This window comes from Pseudophryne corroboree, chromosome 2 (assembly GCF_028390025.1).
Source record: "Pseudophryne corroboree isolate aPseCor3 chromosome 2, aPseCor3.hap2, whole genome shotgun sequence".
In the NCBI taxonomy this organism is placed as follows: Eukaryota; Metazoa; Chordata; class Amphibia; order Anura; family Myobatrachidae; genus Pseudophryne; species Pseudophryne corroboree.
The window spans coordinates 156,358,269-156,380,643 of record NC_086445.1 but is presented as its reverse complement, the minus strand read 5'-3'; the positions used below and the strand labels follow the sequence as shown (position 1 = coordinate 156,380,643).

Genomic DNA, 22,375 nt, shown 5'->3' with positions numbered 1-22,375 from the left:
TGGCTTGCAGGAGCTTGAGTACAAGAGGAAGAAGGAATTTAGGTGTCAGTGGACTGCTTATGCTCTTACAAGTTTCTAATCTTGACAGTGACTTATGAATGAGCTGCAGGTGACGTATAAGGAAGGATGTTCCTAGGTGGTTAATGTTCTTCCCCCTACTTATTACGGATTGATAAAGGCAACACATGTCTTGACACCTGTTGTCCGGATTTGTGGAGAAATAATTCCACACTGAAGAGGTGGATTTTTTTGTATTTTGCCCAGGTATGACAATGAGCTTATTCATCCCACGGACACCAACCCCCCGATGCCTGGTTTAAACAAACCACATCACCATCAGAAGCATCCTCGTCAACTTCCTCCTCAGCGCCAGCAACACACATATCCTCATCCTGGTGTACTTCAACAGTGACATCTTCATTTTGAAAATCAGAAACTGGACTGTGGGTGCTCCTTTCAGCACTTGCAGAGGGTGTGCAAATGGTTGAAGGAGCCACCTCTTCCCGTCCAGTGTTGGGAAGGTCAGGCATCACAACCGCCGACACACTTGGACTATTCTTGGTGATTTGTGATACCATCTTAGAATGCACAGTTCTTTGCTGTGCTTTTGCCTGCTTAACTCTTATAATTTTTCTAGCGGAAGGATGAGGGCTTCCACCATCATGTGAAGCTGAACTACTAGTAAGCTCTCACGAGTAGGGCCCTCTTCCCTCATGTGCTCACCCTTTTCTTCTTTAATAATTCTCAACTGCCCAAATCACAGTTTTTGGGCCACCTGGAACTTATCTCTGTCATTTACTGGTGTAGTTATGCTTAGTTACCATGTACTTGTCCAAAATTGATTTCAACTGTAAGTCACTGTTTTGATTATGTGCATATGTACTCTGTAATTGGGCGCTGCGGAACCCTTGTGGCGCCATATAAATAAATGATAATAATAATAATAATAATAATAGTAATGAACATAGGCCAGGGCCTTAGCCGTTCCTTGCCACTCTTTGTCGTAAATGGCATATTGACAAGTTTACGTTTCTCCTCAGACCATTAAAAAAAATTGTTTTGTTAATTTTACTGAACTTTGGTTGTTTGGATTTTACATGCCCTCTTCTATGACATTGGGCATCGGCCTTGGCAGACGACGTTGATGGCATTTCATCATCTATGTCATAACTAGCGGCACCAGCTTCAGTACTAGGAGGAAGTGGTTCTTTATCTTTCCCTATTTTATGCTCCAAATTTTTGTTCTCCATTATTTTTCTGGAGTTATATAACAATATGCGGCACAGGAGAGAGTACCCCTACACCACGGGTGGTCTTCAGTTTGCCGGCTGTCGGGATCCCGGCACACATTATACCGGTGCCAGAATCCCAACAGCCAGCATACCGACAGCTTTTCTCCCTCTTGGGGATCCGCGACCCCCTGGAGGAAGAACCGCGCCACTGCGCCCGCAGCGTGGCGAGTGCAGTGAGCCCGCAAGGGGCTAATTTGCGCTTGCCCAGCTGTCGGTATGCCGTCAGTCGGGATTCCAATGCTGGTATGCTGGCCGCCGGGAGCCCAGCCGCCGGCATACCCTACTACACCCCTACACCACACAGGACACACCCTGTAAAATTATTTGTGTTAAATATTAATAACCCCTTTATTTGGAGTAAATAATATACAGCATAGGACAGCACCACTGGACTTATACGGCAGTACCCCTGGACTAATACGGCAGCACCACTGGACTTATACGGCAGTACCCCTGGACTTATACGGCAGTACCACTGGACTGATACAGCAGTACCACTGGACTTATATGGCAGAACCACTGGACTTATACGGCAGAACCCCTGGACTTTTATGGCAGAACCCTTGGACTTTTATGGCAGTACCACTGGCCTTATACGGCAGTACCCCTGAACTTATACGGCAGTACCACTGGACTTATATGGCAGTCCCACTGGACTGGACGTATACGGCAGTACCACTAGACTTATGCGGCAGTACCCCTGGACTTATACGGCAGTACCACTGGACTTATACGGCAGTACCACTGGACTAGACGGCAGTACCACTGGACTTGTACAGCAGTACCACTAGACTTATACGGCAGTACCACTGGACTGGACTTATATGGCAGTTCCCCATGACTTATATGGCAGTTCCCCTGGACTTATACGGCAGTACTACTGGATTTATACGGCAGTATAACTGGACTGGACTTATACGGCAGTACCACTGGACTTATACAGCAGTACCACTGGACTGGACTTATATGGCAGTACCACTGGACTTATGCGGCAGTACCTCTGGACTTATATGGCAGTACCCCTGGACTTATACGGCAGTACCCCTGGACTTATATGGCAGTATCACTGGACTTATACGGCATATCCCTGTACTTATACGGCAGTACCCCTGGACTTATACGGCAGTACCACTGGACTTATACAGCAGTACCACTGGACTGGACTTATACTGCAGTACCACTGGACTTATACGGCCGTACCCCATCACTTATACGGCAATAAGCCCTGGACTTATACGGCAGTACCACTGGACTTATACGGCAGTACCCCTGGACTTATACGGCAGTACCACCGGACTGGACTTATACGGCAGTACCAATGGATTTATGGCAGCACATGACACCACTACTGGACTTATGGCAGCACAGGACACCACCACTGGACTGATGCAGCACAACACGGCACCACTGGACTGGATTTATACAGCAGCACCACTGGACTTATGGCAGCACAGGAAACTACCACTGGACTTATGGCAGAACAAGACACCACCACTAGACTGATGCAGCACAAGACAACAACACTGCACTTGAGTGGACTTATACAGCAGCACTGGACTTATGGCAGCACAGGACACCACCACTGGACTGATGCAGCACAAGACAGCACTGGAATGACACAAAAGAGCAGGTCGCCACCCCATGCGCCACACCACTTTCCTCTCACTACACTCTCCAGGACTGGAGTGAAAATGGCGGTGAGGCGCGGTTCCTTATATGGAATCCAAAGCCTGTGAGAATCCGACAGCGGGATGATGACGTTTTGCCTCGTTCTGGTTTCCGAGTCTGGCGGGAAACCCCGAGCCGGACTCGGAGTCAGGCTCGTGACGTGCTGTTCGGTAGCGTTCGGTTCTCAGGGAACCGAACCTGCTCATCCCTAGTTTCACGGAACATCCATCTGCTTCCTCAGGCTGGAATCTTTAATGTCAATCTGAACATCTGGAAAATCAGTTTCATTGATGACCACCCTCCTGTGTGTGGTCATTGTTTGACAGCACCAGCTGAGCAGTGAATGATTTGGTTATTCAGGTTCACATCTTTTTTGGTTAGTTAAAACTGTACAAACAAATTGGTCAAAGATCCCAATGCCCTTGATTCAAGTTCGGGGGACTGTCCCTGTCCACATGGCAGGTAAGGCTGCAGATTCAATATGTGATCTGTCCTGGTCTTTCCTGGAAATAGAATGAAGCAATTACACTATCAAGGAACAATGGAATTCTGCACTGCAGGAAGAGGCAATTCATTCCATTGTTTTGAGTGATTGCAATATTATAATGTGAATTTCTCTCTAACAAAACAAATGATCACTACATACTCTGTTACAGCCGAGTAACACTTAGCTAGCTGTGAATGTACAGTACGACACCATTCAGCAACTCTCTATGCATTCTCAAGAAATACAATTCAGAATAATATATCTTAATCTTTAACATATTTTACATGGATCTCATACATTGGGGCTTTAACTTTCATAATTTCTATTGTGACAAATGAAAAACAGTAAAGTAGAAAGAAGTAGAAGAGTTATACTAGTTTTGTAAGAACCACTTCACTTATCTTGATGTATTAATTTAAATTAACTGCCAACAGAATGTACAATTGACAAAGGAATTCATTTTCTGATTCATTCTGTCCCCAGTAAGACTTGAATCTGTGGTTCTATTAATTCACTTTAATCTCCCTGTTCCTCTCGCTTCTGTGGTCTTACAAAGATAATATCTGTCAGGTTTCCTCCACTGAGTATTTCTAGTGTGTTTTAGCCCTGGAGCCATACAATGCAGTAATGCACATGCAGTATAATTTTGGACCTATCCTCTCAGATAATGGCAGCGTGCAGGGACGGGACTCACTTTATTCCTGTGTAGCTTTACATAACAATTGGGATTACAGCCTTTTCAATTTCACCGAAGTATTTTGCTTGATGTAACATTAATGGAATAATTCCCAAAACAGAAACTTAACTCCCACCATGCCACCTCCTTGTCATATCTTCCACATCTGAGGGAACGTGACAGACGATGGACTAAACATTACACAGTAAAATACAACTTAAATGATGCTGATGAACGTGCAAGGGTTTTACAAAATATATTTGTAATTCTGAGTCTTCTGATGCTTCTGTAATTACAGATAATCTGCAGTTATCACACATTGGATTTACTAGGCCCAGTGAAAGCTTTTTATCTAAGCATCCTGGGTATGTTCAAGGTCCTCCCATAGTCGCAGAGGTTTTTAAGTTATGCATGACTGTACTTGTAATTGTGATGTATTAGATTTTCTTTACCAAAGTGCTCTGAGGCTCTTCTTTGTCTAAATATCACACACTCACATATATGCACAATTTGTGATAAGTGATGCAGCCTACCTGTATGGGTGTGTAATTGTTGGCAGAGTTGCGGTGTCAGATAGGGATGTTAGTCCACACAACGGCACTTAACCAGGATGATTGGTTTATTCAGATAACAGAGATAACAGCTTGTATTATATAGAAGATGTTCTGCAACAGCAGGAACTCTCAGGATACATGTGAAGCAGTACAGCAGTAACACAGCATCTCAGTACAAACAGGATGCGGCTGTGGGGTAGACAAGGTCACACACTCAGGAGAGCAGAAGCTGCACTAAGCACCTCCTCCTGCACTGAGCTGACTCTTGGAGGGAAAACACTAGAGCAGGGAAGCTGCCTCTGTGTTGGGAACGGAGGTAGACAGCAGAGTGATCCACAGTCCAACAGTAATATGGGTGGAGCTCATGCTCCAGGAGTCATCCGGGGAACCCATTATTAGTTGTCCCCCCAGAGTAGTTTATAATCTGCCAGGAACAATTAACTGGCGGAACAGAGCAGAAATTACGGTTGCATCAGTGGGAATGCTCCTATTGAAAGTGCATAACTTACTGCCAGTGCCCATAGACAGCATGCAGCCACTCTTGTTTCCATTGGGAGAGCAGCTTTAAGTTCTGGTTGCAACTCCCTAACCTTTACTCCGTTCCTCAATTGAGTACACAGTTCTTGAGCACCTCTGCTTCTCTCCCTGCTTTCCTCATTTATGAGACCACTCATTAGCTGTGCATTCTTACCCCCTCATCCTCACAGTGTGCATGTTTTGTTATAACCCTATGTGTCTCTGGGCCAAATGTAATAGGTAGCAGGTTTTCAAAAGTGCAGATATTTAGGGGTCAATTTATTAAGCCTTGGATGGAGATAGAGTGGACAGAGATAAAGTACCAGCCAATCGGTTACTGTAATTTTTCAAACACAGCCTGTAACATGTCAGGAGTTAACTGGCAGGTACTTTCGGGCAGATGTATTAAGCCTGGAGAAGATATAAAGAAGTGATAAAGCAGTGATAAGTGCAAGGTGAAAAATCAATGTTAAGCAAGTGAGAGAAGCTGCTGAGTGTTAGAAAGAGGACAGCAGTAAGGTGTCAGAGTGTAAGAAAGTGAGGTTAGCTGATCAGCGTTACAAGTATAAAAGATATGTGAAAAATGCTACATAAATAAAAAACAAACACAGGGTGATATAGATGTTAAAAATAAATATAAGGTGGTGATGCCCGAAAGTGACCCAGCCAGAGCAATCCAAGGAGCCCCACACCCCAAAAGTTCACCCCCAAACTGACTTTCTATATAATTGAAAGGATATTACCTACAGCCTTTGTGCAGACAGCATGTGCTAGTTCCCCATTTAAAAGCCTGAGAGGCAGTGAGTGGGGTGCTAATCCAGAATGAGGGTGTCAGATACACCACCAGATGACAGACAGAGCACCCATGGACTGATACACCAGCCCTACAGCAGCCAGTAGCACCATGCCCCATAACCCCAGCACTGAGATGGACACGTCCATTCAGTACAGTCTCCACAGACGTAGTGAAAATGGCACCGATCACTGGTACCTTTATAGAAGCCAAAACCCAGTGAGAATCCTACAGTGGGATGATGACGTTTTGCCCTGTTTTGGGATCCGAGTGTGGTGGGAAGCCCTGAGCCGGTCTTGGAACGCAAAGTTCGGGTGGATCCGGTTCTCAGAGAACTGGACCCGCTCATCTCTAGTATACATTTGATATATGTCATACTTGGGCTGTAAATTGTCTCAATCTTAATGCGTCATATAAACAGTTGTAGCTAGATACACTTGCAGAATGCAACCTCTGATGCTGTACAGAGCTGAGAAATGAGACCAGTTGTGAACTAAAATTATCCGTGGCAGAATTTTAAGACAATTACTATATGCTGATTAGATAAGCTGAAGGCTGCATAAGCCTGAAGCCATATAAGAGCCCAACTTTTGGTGATTGGTTGTTTAATGACTAAGCAGTTGCTAGGCAGATCATTTTTTTCCGGTGGTTTTTTCCTATTGGATTAGAGGGTTGTCCATCAAGCTTAATGGGTTGGTCTTAGGATAGTATATAGGGCAGGGCCATTTGCCTCAGACTTCCTCTTGCCATTCATTGTATGGCCCAGGAAGGATAAGTATATCCAGTACTTAGTATATTTGTTCCCTTGTGTATTCATTTGTTTTATCTGCACTCCCCTCCCCTCCTTGTGGTGGTCCTTACTGCCATACATATTGTTTTACTGTGTTTGTATTGCTGCTCCCCCCCCCCTGATGCCGCGTCCATGCCGTTCCGCTCCCCCCTCCCGCCGCCTCGTGGAGGCCGTGGACACCCCCCGCGCCCGCTCCCGTAGTGCGGCCCCCCGTGGGTTGCTGTCGGCGGCGGCGGGCCCGCGGCATGGTCGGGCCGCGATGGCCCGCTCCCTTGCCAGCGCGAGGCGTGTGGCCGTCGGCCGCTCTGCTCGTGCCGCCGGGATGCGTGGCTTGGCCGGGCCGCGGTCACCTGCGTCCCTGGCGGCTTTAGTACCTCCAGTGGCTTCCTCGCCCGGCGCGCTAGTCGGCGCCGGGCCTCCCCTTCCCTCCCCGCCGGCGGCTCTGAGCGGCGGCTCGGGCGCCCATGTGGTGCCGGGCGGCCGCGGCGGGGCTCCATGTACAAACAAGGATATTAACTCTGGGGCAGCAGGGTGAGGTGCCCTCTGCCCCCGGACCCGCAGCTGAGGCGGATGTACCCCTCCCTACGGGGGGGACTGTGGCGCCCGTATATAGGGTTGAGGATGGGGTGCTGGGGTCGGGCCCTGGGATCTTTGGGGCGGGGGGCATGGCTGGGACCGCAGCGGCGCCCGCCCCTCCTAATGTTGCAGGGCGAGGGTTCCCGGATGGGAATCCCGCATCGGGAGCCTTTTGGCTGGGCTCCCAGTCGCCCGTTGCTCGGTGTCCCGTGGCGTCGTCCCCGGGCGTCGAGCTCCAGGCTCCTCCCCCTGGCCCGCCGGGGGCATTGCAGCTGGTGGCGACTCAGTCGTCCATCGCGGCGGCGTTCCACCTACCCGGCCCTGCTCTCTTGTTTGCCGCGCCTCAAGGGTTCGCTGGGGGTCACTTTTTCACCGGTGGCCTTCCCTGGCCTCTTGCGCCGGCGTTCCCTGCGGCCGCCGGAGCGTCGTCCATAGGAATACCGGTTACGTCCACACCACAATTTTCCCCGTACGTTGCCGGCTCGGGCGTCAGCGTCCAGCCCACGTGGTCGGTCGGCGGCCCCCGGGTTGTGGTTCCCCCCCTGCCTTTTCGGGCTCGTATTCCGGGCCGTCCCCGGCTGGGGCTAATCCATTAGCGCAATTTTTGCCGCCCCCCCCCCCCCCCGTCGCCTCCCCAGTTTCTTCCGGTTTCGTCTGGATTTTCGGCGGTGGTCAGTTACCGGCCGCATCCTTCATGGCGGCCTGCTTGCCCCATGGGCGGCGCTCCTGGGGCCGAGGCTGCCTTCCCCCAGGCCTCTGCGTACCCCTCAGTTGGGGGTCCTGCCCCACCGCTTCCCGCTGGCCCCCCGCCGCGGAGCGGCTGGGCTTGGCCCCTTCTCCCGCCTGTTACCCCCATTGCCATTGACGCGCTGGTTTCCCCATGTTGTCCCTTCTGTTTCTTCCTCACAGGTGCTGGCTGGTTCCGGGTCTGCGTCGCGGAGGGGACGGAGGTCGGAGAGGGTCGCGGCCGCGGCACCGACGAGGGAGGTTCGGCCGCCACCGGAGTCGGGTGCACCGGACGAGGCTATTCCGGGTCCTTCAAGCACTGGTGAGCACGCTATTCCTTCACACTGTTCGTCTAGTTCTTCTTCCTCCTCGTCTAGCAGTGTTTCTTCAGGTTCTCCGCGGCGCCCGCGTAAATTAGCTAGACTTATCGCGCGGCGCATGGCGAAGGAATCACGGAAAGGGGCAGCGCCGGCGTCGGCAATGCCCCCCGACACCCCCCCCCCCGTTATACGGAGATGGTGCATTGCGCCAATACGGCAGTTACACTCGGGGTTCGTAAACGGATGCGAGAAAAAATTCGGAAGGGGAAGTACGTTGACATCTTCACCCTTACGGATGAGATGCGGCAGGGTTTTGACGCAGCTAAGAAACCGGGTGGCATTGGGGAAAGTGCCTTCCGCAATGCATGACATGTACTTAAAATCCAAAGGTTTCGCTTGGCGGGATTACGATGAGAAATTCCGTCGTAATCAGGATAGTAACCCCATCCTGCCCGCGGGTTTTAAGGATGTCGAGGTGTGGTTGGAGGTCACACAGCAGGTTAAGCCCGCTCCGGACGCCACGGTCAAGAAGCCCGGGGCGACCGGGGCTCCGGGTTCCCGCTCGGTGGGAAAAGGAAAGTGTTTTGCCTACAACGAGGGCAAATGCGCCAAAGGGGTGAATTGTCGTTTTCGCCACTCGTGTAGGTTGTGCGGGGCCAGTCACCTGGCCAAAGATTGCACCTCGGCGGCGAGCGGTAAACCCTCCGCTCCAGCCGAGGCCGGGGGAGTTGGCAAGTAAGGCCTTCTCCCTGATTCGAGTTCAGGAATTGCGCTGCTGGCTGAGCTTATACCCTGACAAGTCGGCAGCGTCATTCCTCTTGGAAGGTTTTCGACACGGTTTTCGTCTGCCCTTTTCGGATTCGGTGCACGTAGTGGCGCGCCAGAATTTGAAGTTGGCTCGCGAATTCCCGCAGGAGGTCCGGCGGAAGGTGGACGCAGAGATCGGCTTGGGGCGCATGTGTGGGCCCTACGCCTTTCCCCCGCTGCCCTCCTTGTGCATTTCCCCCGTTGGGGTGGTGCCCAAGAAGGCCCCGGGCAAGTTCCGCCTGATACAGCACTTGTCGCATCCTCCGGGCGTTTCGGTTAATGACTCCATTCCGCAGGCCGTGTGCAGGGTACGTTATCAGTCTTTTGATGACGCTCTGCACTTGGTGCGGGACTGTGGTCCGGGTGGCCTGTTGGCAAAATTGGACGTGGAGTCGGCGTTTCGACTACTTCCACTGCATCCGGATTCCCTGCGGTTTCTGGGTTTTAAACTGGGGGACAAGTTTTACGTGGATCGGTGTCTCCCCATGGGTTGTTCTGTCTCCTGCGCCTACTTTGAGAGTTTTAGCACGTTTTTGCACTGGTGCGTCCAGGCCGCCTCCGGCCAGCTCGGGGTTGCTCACTACCTGGACGACTTTCTCTTTGTGGGCCCAGGGGGCAGATCGATCTGTGGGGATATTCTGTCGGTGGCTAGGTCCTTGTTCGAAAGTTTGGGGGTGCCCGTCGCACAGGAGAAGTGTGAGGGCCCCTGCACTTCTCTTAGCTATTTAGGAATTGAAATAGACACGGTGGCGGGTTGCTGTCGCCTCCCCGAGGATAAAGTGCATAAGCTTTTAGGTTCGATTCATGATTGTTTAGGCAAACGCAGGGTGCGGCTTAAGTAAGTTCAGTCTTTGCTGGGTTCGTTCAACTTTGCGTGTCGGATTATCCCCATGGGTAGGGTTTTCTGTCGCAAACTTGAACGGGCCACAGCGGGGACGGTCCGGCAGCATCACACCGTGTACCTTTCCCGCGAGATCAGGGATGATTTGCGGATTTGGGTTTCCTTCCTGGTGTCCTTCAATAGGGAAGTTTTGTGGCCTTCGCCTTGCTGTTCCAGCAGGTGGCTCCAATTGTTCACGGATGCCTCAGGCAGTCAGGGTTTTGGGGCGTTTTTTGCCGGGGCATGGTGCGCTGCTGCCTGGCCGGCCTCTTGGGTAGCGCGAGGTTTCACCAAGAACCTCCTTTTGCTGGAGTTGTTCCCGATCATAGTTGCTCTTGAATTGTGGGCCGGCCAGTTCGCGAATCGGGACATCTCGTTCCGTTGCGACAACTTGGGGGTGGTAGACGCGATTAATAATCAGCGTTCCTCCTCTCCACAGGCTTTGAGGCTTCTACGGCATCTAGTGTTAGTTTTCTTGCAGCGCAATATTAATTTCAGGGCCCGCCACGTTCCCGGAATCGACAACGGAATTGCGGATGCACTGTCTCGATTTCAATTTGATAAGTTCCGGGCTTTGGTTCCGGGTGCGGCGGCGGAGGGTTTACCGTGCCCGCCTTCTGTCTGGCAGATTGTCGAATCGGGTTAGCTGCTCTGGCCAGGTGCGCTTTGGCTCCTTCCACTCTTAGAGCGTATGATGCGGCCTGGCGCGATTGGTCGGTCTTTCAAAGTAGGTACAGTGTGGCAGGTGAGTCCCCGGCTGACGTCTTGATGGCCTTTGTTTGGGAACATTACCAAACGGGTAGGTCTAAAGCGGCCATGTCGTCTGCCCTTGCGGGCATTTCTTTTCACTCGCGGCTCCACGGGATGACGGACCCCACCGGGTCTTTTGTCCTTTCCAGAGCGCTTAAAGGTTGGGCTAGGTTGCGTCCGGCGCCCTCGGACTCCCGTAGACCCGTGACGTTGCAGCTTCTAACAGAGTTGCTGCGGGTGCTGCCTCAAATTGCGACCTCGGAGTTCGAGGTGGCTTTGTTTAGTTGCGCGTATGCCCTAGCCTTTTTTGGGGCTTTCCGAGTGAGCGAATTAGTGGCTTGCAGCAAGGCATCTCGGGAGTCGGGTCTGCTTTACGGGAATGTGCGCATGCAGGATGGCCTGTTGCTCTGTAGGATTGTGCGGTCCAAGACAGATCAAACAGGTCGGGGTCGCTGGGTGTCCTTGGAGGCCCAGGAGGAAACGGGTGTTTGCCCGCTGTGGTTGACGCAGGAGTATATGCGGTTGAGGCCTTCGGGGGGCGACCAGTTGCTGGTGCACGCGCAAGTTTCAATTTGCTGCTGTGTTTAAGAAATGTTTGGCGGCATTGGGCTTGCGGGGGGCAGGCTTCGGTACCCATTCCTTTCGGATTGGGGTGGCTACCCATGCAGCGGCTACGGGTTCATCCCCGGCGGCTATTCGGGAGCTGGGCCGTTGGAAGTCTGCCTCCTATAGGTCTTATGTCCGTTTGGATAAGATGTAGGTGCGCCTGTTGCGCTAACCCAAAAACGTGTTTACTCGTCGGTTTTTGAACGCTACCGTTCAGGAATCGAGGGTGTGAAGTGAATTTTTAAAATGTTTCCTCCGAGGGGGCCTAATTTCAATTGGCTGTTCTCTAAGGTCCACGGGAGGTTTTTTGAGTTTTCTCCTTCACTTGGGTTCTCATGTTATGCATTTGTATGTTTTTGTGTTCACAATTCTGATGTTAGGGTGTTTTTTCTTTTTCAGCTATCGTTGAATTTGGGGAGCATGTATGGCTGGTTGGCCATTCCTATATTTTTTGGGCGGCGAGGCATCCCATGGCACTTAGGGCAGCTGATGTTTTTGGGTCTAGGGAATTGCGATGGTTAGGTGTCAGAGGTATGCTGTGGGGTGATTTGTTGCGGCTCCTTTTTTCCCGTGAGCGCCGCTGGGGTCGCCCTAGTTGTATTATCCTTCATTTAGGTGGGAATGACTTAGGTCGAGTTAAGGGCATAGATTTGATTTTGTCCATTAAGGTGGATTTGGTGGCGATTCGTTGTCACTGGCCAGGAGTACGCATTGTTTGTTCGGAGATAGTTCCGCGTTTTCATTGGCGTGGTGCGGTGCGTTTCTCGGCGCTGGAGAAGGCCCGCAAGAAGGTGAATTCGGCAGTGTCTCTCTTTGTCAGGGCCATAGATGGAGTAGCGATCAGGCATCCTTTACTTGTGCTGCGTAATAGGCAGTTCTACAAGGAGGATGGGGTTCATCTTTCTCCGGACGGAGTGCAGATTTTCCTGGAGGATGTTTTTGGTCCTTTTCGGTAGGGCTATTTAGTTTGTTCTTAGTTGGTTATTGTTTGCTGGTTTCGGATGGCGGTGGCGGTTTGTAAACCTTGGTGGCGGGAAGTTGCTACCAGCCAGCTGTCACACAGGCATAAGTGGTCATTGTGGGGCACCCTCTTTAGAAGGATGGCAGGTGTGTCCTTCTCTTGCGGTTGGACATTTAGACGTTCCCCTGCGGGAACCGAACGCTTGCCAGAGAAAAGAGTGGTGAGGCCAGCACAATGCAGGTTATGCGGGAAGGAGGCGGGGTCTGGGTACTCCCCTCCTTGGTTTGGTGGTTTTCATCTAGGTGACTGGAGCTGGTGTCTGGTAGCGACTTTCTTTTGCCATCCTCCAAGCTAAATTTAAATCTATAATCTAAATTAATTCTAATTCGATCACAATTATAGTTTAAAGAGTTGGTCAGCGATCAATAAATATCGTCTGACCTTTAACTCCAGCTACCGTGTCCGTGTCTTTATTTCAGTGTGTGGTGTCGTTTTATTTTAGTGATAAGCTAGCTTAAGAAAAGGTTTATGTAATCACAATACAGTTATGGGCGCCTTAGATAAGCTGAAGTCTGCATAAGCCTGAAGCCATATAAGAGCCCAACTTTTGGTGATTGGTAGTTTAATGACTAAGCAGTTGCTAGGCAGATCATTTTTTTCCGGTGGTTTTTACCTATTGGATTAGAGGGTTGTCCATCAAGCTTCATGGGTTGGTCTTAGGATAGTATATAGGGCAGGGCCATTTTCCTCAGACTTCCTCTTGCCATTCATTGTATGCCCGCCCGCCCTCCCGGATTGTATCGATTGTTTTTGTTTCCTGCAGTTGGCTATTGAAAGCCAGATTGGCGGGAAGTCGCTACCAACCAGCTGTCACACAGGCATAAGTGGTCATTGTGGGGCACCCTCTTTAGAAGGACGGCAGGTGTGTCCTTCTCTTGCGGTTGGACATTTAGACGTTCCCCTGCGGGAACCGAACGTTTGCCAGAGAAAAGAGTGGTGAGGCCAGCACAATGCGGGTTATGCGGGAAGGAGGCGGGGTCTGGGTACTCCCCTCCTTGGTTTGGTGGTTTTCATCTAGGTGACTGGAGCTGGTGTCTGGTAGCGACTTTCTTTTGCCATCCTCCAAGCTAAATTTAAATCTATAATCTAAATTAATTCTAATTCGATCACAATTATAGTTTAAAGAGTTGGTCAGCGATCAATAAATATCGTCTGACCTTTAACTCCAGCTACCGTGTCCGTGTCTTTATTTCAGTGTGTGGTGTCGTTTTATTTTAGTGATAAGCTAGCTTAAGAAAAGGTTTATGTAATCACAATAAAGTTATGGGCGCCTTATGTTTAGCTTGGTTTAAATTGTGTATTCGCAAGAGGATTGTGCTCAGCTCTGGGATATCTTAGGCTGTGTCACATGCATGACTGATGTTTAACAATGAATAATTCATTTTCAGAGTTTTTCCACACAGTGGTGTCATATTTGATCACAGTTGCCATGACAATGCTTATTTGGACAATTTAAAGAAATATCACATGGAGAGTGTGGTGTTTAGTCAGATAGTTTGACCTTACTGTCATCTGTAGGTTAGTCACACACATACGTATATAGGCCCTCATTTCGAGTTGATCGCTAAGAGTCATCGCATCGCAAATGTCCGAAATGTAAGTATCTGCGCATGCGCAAATGCGTGATTACGCATGCGCGACGACATACGTACGACAACTGTGCAAAATTACTTAGGAAAAAAAAAGCCGTAACTGCCAAACGAAAACGAGGAGTGGCGTGGGCGTGGCGGAGGCGAGACTTCGCAATGCTCCGACATGGGCGTGAAAGTGGGCGTACTGTGTGGGAGTATGCAACTAGCACTGGGCGTGGTTTTCGCAAATAAACATTGTCGCTGTTAAAACTAACATAGGAAACCGTAGCAACATTCACGCAGCAGCAGAGTAGGTCTGCAGTTACTCTACATTTGCGAAGTACTGGTACAAGTGTGTATGCAGTAATTAGCAGTTAATTGGAGAGCACATTCATCTGATGTCCAATTACTTGTTAATTACTGAGCACATGAAAGTTACCAACCACCAATTGACTGAACACACATTACATGTTTATTCTACTCACATATTAATCTCACACACTGTCAAATAAGGTTGTTATTTGTGTTTACCTTGGTGTGTAAGCATTTTGTAGAAATGTTTTAATGTGTGTTAGACTACTAAATACAAACAAGTTACATTTTTAGATAAAGTTAGAGAATTCTGCTACATTCTTATCAATTAACCAACACCCACATAATGCAGCATACACTATGATTTAGTTTGAAAAGTCACAATAATATATGTTTATAATATCTGTCAATGTTTTCAATGATGTCATGTTGACCAAAGATATTTAATCAAGTTGTCGTGTCTGTTTTATTAATATGGACATTAAAGTGTGGTGCAAAGCATACCTTTTTTTTAAAAATATTTATAATTTTAAGGAGAATTAGCAGATTGGTCATCAAGTGTCTATATGTTGACCTAATCTTTTGGTAACTAAGATTTTGCTAATGCATTACCTTCAAGAAATTGCACACATTTGTATTTTTTTTTTTTATTACGGTAATAATATTACACAACATTTAAACATGGCTCCACATGAGTCTCACAGGCAGAGATAGACCAAGCACCAAGCAGATGGCACTGACAATAATTATATAGCAGAACTCAGTACTCTGCAAATTTCTGCTTCTGACAAAAGTATCTTTTAAATGCATAAATTAAACATATTACACACCCTGCCACACACAAATTTGATACCAAATGAAAAAGAATTAGTATCCACCACACAAACACAACAATACACAGCACACTAGTGAGAGGAAGATGGCTCTGTTGTTTGTTCAAAGAAACTCACAGGCTACAATTCCTCCAAACAGAAAAAAGACATTTCACTAAGAGGGAGTGATCCATTCTGGCCACACAAGCCAACTCCAAAATAACATAGAGGCAACTACAAAAACATGGGTGCTGCCCATCTGGAGAGACATCACTTTCTTCTTTTTCTCCCCGCCTGAGGCTGATCTTCTTTGCTTGGTCTGCGGAGTGACCTTCGTTGGGCCTGCCCAGTGGCCTGTTCTTCCTGGGCAGGGGCAGGGGAGGGAGCCGATGTGGTTGGCTCTCTGCCACTGTGGGCAAGGGAGACAGCGATGGCCTGGAGCCCTTGCAAGATGTTATTTGCAAGGCTTTGGTTTGAGGAGGCCAGTTGTTCTTGGGCCTGCCTGATCTCTGCCAGACCTTGGCAGAGTTGAGCAACACCTTGCTCAACACAGGTTCGGATCTCAGTGAGCCGGACAGCTATCTGGCTTACCTCCCGGATGACCCCGTCTTGAAATGTGTTTAGGCTCTCACCATACCTAGCAATTTCAAGCAGGATCTCCGGGATAGCAGAGGGTTGGGTGGGGGGGCCAGTAGGAACCTGCATAGGTGGGTTTTGTTGGCCCACACTGCCAGACCCACTAGGTCCCTCCACCTCAGCCTCAACCACATAACCGGCCTGTGACTCAAACTGTTCACCACCCTGTGCTGTGTTTTGTGCCAAGCAAATAGAAGAATGTGTGGGGAAAAAGTTGGAGTATAAATTAGTAAAAGATTCTAAATACAGTTCAAATTACAGACAAATAAATGTGTAAACTTACCTTCCAAGTCATGTCCCGTCAGAATCTCAGGCAGGTCCGTGTCCATATGAGACACCCCTTGGCCCTCCTCATAACTGACACAGTCCATCGCCATCTCCTCCAAGTCAGTATACTCCACAGCGACAGGTGGTCCACCCCCTGTAGCCCTTGAGGCATTCCACTCCGCAGCCCTCTTTGCCTTCAGGCGGGATTTGAAGTCGGCCCACCTACATATGTATTGTGAAAGAGGGACAAAGTTGAGTATTATTATTGGTTGTAGAAAATATATAGCACACATGTTCTGCTTGTGTTTGCTAGACAGAACATGATATGTAACTATATTTTTTGATCAACTTAGCACAGAAAATGGATTGTCAAGATGCACTTACCGTCGTCTCACTTCCTGTGATGTTCTGACGACAGAGCCAACTTCATTCACAGATTTTGTGATGTCTCTCCAGATGCGTTCTTTTGAAGCAGCACCCATGTTTTTTGGCCCTCTATGTATTTTGGCCATGGCCTGCGTGACCAAGACACGCAACTCCCTCTTAGTGAATGCAGGCTGTCTTTTTTTCCGTCTGGAGGTAGCCTGTGAGGTTTCTTCTGGTTGGTCATCTCCATCTTCCTCCTCACTAGCAGCTTCTGTCTGCTGTGTTTGTGTGGCTAAAGTCAATTCTCCCTCAGTTTGCTCACTATGTGTGTGTGGCAGGGTATCCCCACTCAATTGTTGAGGTTCAGAAGCAGAAATTTGCAGAGTACTAGGTCCTGCCTCAACATCCGCAGAGGCGGATTCTAACAAGCGCCTTTGCCACTCTAAGCGTTGTTTCTGCAATGCCATCTGCTGCTCTGCAATGCGGTCTAGCTCTGCTGCGATTTGCTCACGAGAAGCCATGTTTGTGATGTGTGTATGCCGAGGTGTGTGCGCTTATATACCTACGTGCGAATCGTTAATTCACACAGGTGTACACTATTAATCTGGTGAATGATTGCACTGCTTATTTAAGGGCCGAGTTTGCACGCTGTGAGTGTAGGTAGTTTGGAGTTTCATTTGTTTGTTGGCTTGTGCGTGAAGGTGCTAGTGGAATTTGCAGAGTGAGTAATTGTCAAGCATACCTTTGTCCTTTCGTTTGCGTTTGGAATATAGACAGTGTTGCATTTTTTATGCAATTTTTCGTTTGTGAGTATTGTGGAAATGTTATTGTTAATTTTTGGAAGTCAAAGTGTTTTATTAATGTTTTTTTGTTAAATTATTTAATCCCATATATATTTGGCAAGTCCATTTGTGAAAATAAACCTGTGCTTATTATTTGTGACTCTCATTTGTGTTCTCTTGTAGGTGCTTGTTTTTGGGTCATATAACCCTTTGATATTTCTTTGGATTGGTGTGCTAGGGAACACCAAGTTTTCATTTCTTTTTGAGCAGGTAAGTGTCCTTGGCCTGTATTGGTGGCTGTTTGTTTTAATGGTCTGTATGTTATTTGTGACTCTCATTTGTGTTCTCTTGTAGGTGCTTGTTTTTGGGTCATATAACCCTTTGATATTTCTTTGGATTGGTGTGCTAGGGAACACCAAGTTTTCATTTCTTTTTGAGCAGGTAAGTGTCCTTGGCCTGTATTGGTGGCTGTTTGTTTTAATGGTCTGTATGTTATTTGTGACTCTCATTTGTGTTCTCTTGTAGGTGCTTGTTTTTGGGTCATATAACCCTTTGATATTTCTTTGGATTGGTGTGCTAGGGAACACCAAGTTTTCATTTCTTTTTGAGCAGGTAAGTGTCCTTGGCCTGTATTGGTGGCTGTTTGTTTTAATGGTCTGTATGTTATTTGTGACTCTCATTTGTGTTCTCTTGTAGGTGCTTGTTTTTGGGTCATATAACCCTTTGATATTTCTTTGGATTGGTGTGCTAGGGAACACCAAGTTTTCATTTCTTTTTGAGCAGGTAAGTGTCCTTGGCCTGTATTGGTGGCTGTTTGTTTTAATGGTCTGTATGTTATTTGTGACTCTCATTTGTGTTCTCTTGTAGGTGCTTGTTTTTGGGTCATATAACCCTTTGATATTTCTTTGGATTGGTGTGCTAGGGAACACCAAGTTTTCATTTCTTTTTGAGCAGGTAAGTGTCCTTGGCCTGTGTTGGTGCCTGTTTGTGTTTTTTAAAATTGTTGAGCTTATGTTTTTTTTCCTTTTGGCTAAACCAAATTTTTTTTTACCAGGATTGATCTGCAAAGTAGTGTTTGTCTTTCCTGGTCTAGCTACTAAATGCCTATTTTTTTTGGTTTGTGGTTTTTTATTGGTGTTTGTGAAGTTTTTTATGCAGAGAAATGTACCCAAAAATTTTTTTTGGGAATTGTAAAAATAACATATGTATTTTTAATTAAATTTGTTCTTTATTTTTTATTTGCAAAATTGTTTTACATTTTGGACATGAATTCAACACAGAAAAAATGTACGCTCCTGCAGTAAGTTGACACCACATTTGTCAAAGCATTTTATTGTAGTATATTTGACAAACTTTAGTTTTGTATTCTTCATCTTTGTTTTTTTTTTTTTTTTAAAAGTGTGTGATGTCAATATATATTGCAGCAGAAGCCCTACCTCCCCAACCCACGCCAGCACTCCCACCCCAACCGCAAGCCCCACAACCACAGCCGGCTCCTCATCAACCAAGGCAACGGAGGCGTGCTAGGCCACCAATTTTCCGAACCCGTGTCCTACTTTTTGGGATGCCAGATGATGTGGTGGTGCGTAGATACCGGCTGCCACCACATCTAATCCTAGACACTCTCTCCATAATAGAGAGTGATCTGGAGTCTGAAATTCGGTATCCTACAGCAATACCACCATTGACACAATTCCTTGCAGTGTTACATTTTTTGGCTACAGCCTCATATCAGCATGTTGTGGGAGACCTGGTTGGCATGTCGCAGGGCCAGTTCAGTAAGGTCCTGCGGCGTGTCTGCCAGGCTTTCCTAAAGCGGGTGAAGCAGTTCATTGATATGCCTTTGGATGTTGGTGCCCTAGATGTGGTGAAGCGGCAATTTGCGGAAGGTGGTAGTCGCTTCCCACATGTTATTGGGGTTGTGGATGGCACACATGTTGCTATTCAGCCACCAAGACATAATGAAGAAATTTTTAGAAACAGGAAACTGTTTCATTCTCTGAATGTAATGGTTGTTTGTGGGCCATCCCTCCAGATCCTTTCCCTGAATGCAAAGTTTACTGGAAGTTCCCATGATGCATATGTCATTAGACAATCAGGGATATGGCAGAGATTAAGATCAAGTCAACGAGCAGACATGTGGTTATTGGGTGAGTTTTTGCTTTAATTTTTGAAACAAACAAAAATAACTTGACAAATATACTATTTTGAAATATTGGATTATCTACCAACAGGAGACCGTGGATATCCTTGCACCCCCTGGCTCATGACTCCTTACCGTAATCCCAGGCCAGGACCACAGATGGCATTTAACTCCGCGCTTACTGCCACTAGGCAGCTGGTGGAGCGCACAATTGGTGTCCTTAAAGGGCGGTTTCGTGTGCTCCACCGCACTGGTGGCGACATCATGTATTCGCCGGAGATGGCAAGTAAAATAGTGGTCCTGTGCGCAATACTACATAATATCGCGGTAAGGAGTAGTGTAGAGCTTCCTCAGGCAGAGGAATTGCCTGATGAGGAGCCAGGGGTTGGTCCACGCTTCGGTGGGGGGAGTGTGACACGGAGGGGGAGCCAAGTGAGGGCAAGAATTGTTGCAGAATATTTCAGGTATAGTGTTTTTATATTTTATATTTGCAGAAATAATACAACACAGTATGCTTATGTTTTTTAAACCATGATTGCATTTTGTATGATCTTGTAAAGTGATTGGGTAAGGCTTTTGTTGTGTTGGAATGGGTAATTGATTTTTTTAACAAAAACCAAAAACACGTTAAGCTTACAATGTTTATTTAGAAATTTAAATACTGTAATGTTAATAAATAGTGTCCTTATTTATTTTATATCCTCAAATCCTGATTATGTAACCAAACACACAAACAAATGATACTAAATGTTTCACACTTTGTGACTGTCCAGCTGAATGATCACACGAACTGTGGTGAGTACACAGATATGTATAGTAATTTTATCTAAAGTCTGTGTCTCTGTGTGTGTTTTGTTTTCTTAAATTTGTGTTCAAAACATTTTCGCTTCTGCTAATGCGAATTTCCGCTCGTGCCAAATAACACTCTGCTCTTCACAGCATTGCAAAGATCAATAAAGTTATTAGAAATGACAACATAGATTTTTGACCAATCACATGCTAACAGACACTATAAATATATGCCCAAATAAGGAAAACGCCATTGCCATGATGCGTGCAGCACCGTTCACCAGGCGGGAGCTCCGCTTGCTGGTTGCGGTGATGGACCGCCGCGTAGGCCGCGTTGGGCGCTTCATCCCCAATCGGGTGAAGCGCGAGGCCTACGCGGAGGTCCGCCGCCTGCTGCGGACTCGCGTCCGCAGCAGGCGGACAATCATCCAGCTAGAAAGGAGGTGGAGTGATCTCCGTAGGAGGACTCCAGATTTGTTGGCGGAGATCCGCCAGCAAATTCAGGCTCTGCATACACGAAGTAAGTTACCTTACATAATGTTTTGGGTCAAAATTGTGCTAATGGGTGATTTTCCAAGTTTAGGGCTTCCGGAATTTATGGTTCAATTGTTCAATACAATGTGCACTGCAGGGGAAGCATATGTAACATGTGCAGAGAGAGTAATTTTTGGGTGGGGTATGTTAAATCTGCATATAAATTTGCATTGTTAAAATAAAGCAGCATGTATTTACCCTGCCCATAATTACACAAACCAACAAAATCTAACTCTCTCTGCACATGTTATATCTGCCACCCCTGCAGTGCACATGCTTTTGGCCAATTGCAAACGAAATTCCTGCTGTAATCCCCTTGGAATTTCAATCATTTTACAGTAAATGGTAGGCTAATTGCAACCTGCTGTGTCCTTTTTTGGAAATTATGACACTGTGTGTGGTTAGGGAAAACAGTACTGACTGTAGCAAAGTAACACCAAACAAGTGCATGTTTCAAACAAATAAGAAGCAGGCAGGAAAAAGAACCAAAAAACTTGATCAGTGCTGGCTATATAATAAGGTTCCTGGAATAGTAATCTGGTGATGTTGCCTAGACCAATCACTATGACTCAATTGACTAGATGAAGGAATGAGCTTCAAAGTAAAAATTTGGACTCATTTTGTTTGCTGTGGCCAACATGAAGAGGATCTTAACATGTTTGCTTTGCTATTACAAAAAAAAAACATTTAACATTGAACAGAACATTGAGAAAAGAAATTGATTACTATGTAATTTCTCATGTTTACAAAATTTGTACACAATTATCATTCTAGGACAACAACAACGGCAAAACTCACCACCCCCTTCCCCTTCCCACTCCCCCTCACCTTCACACTCCCCCTCCCCTTCTCACTCCCCCTCCCCTTCTCACTCCCCCTCCCCTTCACAGTCCCCCTCAGCTTCCCAGTCCCCCTCAGCTTCCCAGTCCCCCTCAGCTTCCCAGTCCACCTCATCTTCCCAGTCCACCTCAGCTTCCCAGGCCCCATCAGCTTCCCTGGCCCACTCCACTTTCCATTCCCCTTCTCACCACACCTCTCCATCTCTTTCTGGGACCCCTTCTCCTCCTTCCCATACCCCTTCTCCTTCTAATTCTACATCCCAATCTGAACCCCCCACACCCTCTATTGCCTTAACTTTCTCTCCGCCCCCCTCGCCCTCTCAATCAGACCCCCCCTCTGAAATTGGCAACCAAATCCAGCCTCCTTCCCCCATCCAGCCTCCTGCCCCAATCCCTCCTCCTTCCCCAATCCCTCCTCCTTCCCCAATCCCTCCTCCTTCCCCCATCCAGCCACCTTCCCCCATCCAGCCAACATCCCCACCCAGTGAATGGGCAGAGGAAGCCCCTGCAGACCGGTCCGGGAGTCTTGAGGTTGCCGTGGAAAGTAAGTTTTGTTTTATAATGAAAAAAATGATTACCCACTTACACTTACAATGTCAAAACATGCAGTGTTGTACTGTTTGAATTCTTGGACCCTGGACAAATATTTGAAAATTTCATCATGGTGTACATGTTGCCTTTACATATTTGTGAGTGTCATTATATGTACAGTGTGTATGTGTGCAATGTTTTGTGTGTCCACTCTAGGTTGACACTCATTAGGTAGCCAGGGTTGCCAGGAGAACAGGGTTTATATGTGTTAGTTTTTCTGGTAAACAGTTAGACCTGAGTGGAGTTTAGTATGTTGTTTGCCTTTTACACT

General features: G+C 47.5%; 1 protein-coding gene across 1 annotated transcript; it reads left to right on the top strand.

Moving 5' to 3' along the window:
* Positions 1 to 8,759: 8,759 nt before the first annotated feature.
* On the top strand, positions 8,760 to 22,365 carry LOC134990745 (uncharacterized). Its single transcript, XM_063950717.1, has 7 exons — positions 8,760 to 9,133; positions 9,513 to 10,043; positions 10,985 to 11,156; positions 18,608 to 19,358; positions 19,443 to 19,815; positions 20,125 to 20,146; positions 21,449 to 22,365. Exons 1-6 carry the CDS (start codon positions 8,760 to 8,762, stop codon positions 20,126 to 20,128), a joined length of 2,205 nt encoding a protein of 734 aa, XP_063806787.1. The 3' UTR covers positions 20,129 to 20,146; positions 21,449 to 22,365.
* The last annotated feature ends 10 nt before the right edge of the window (positions 22,366 to 22,375 follow it).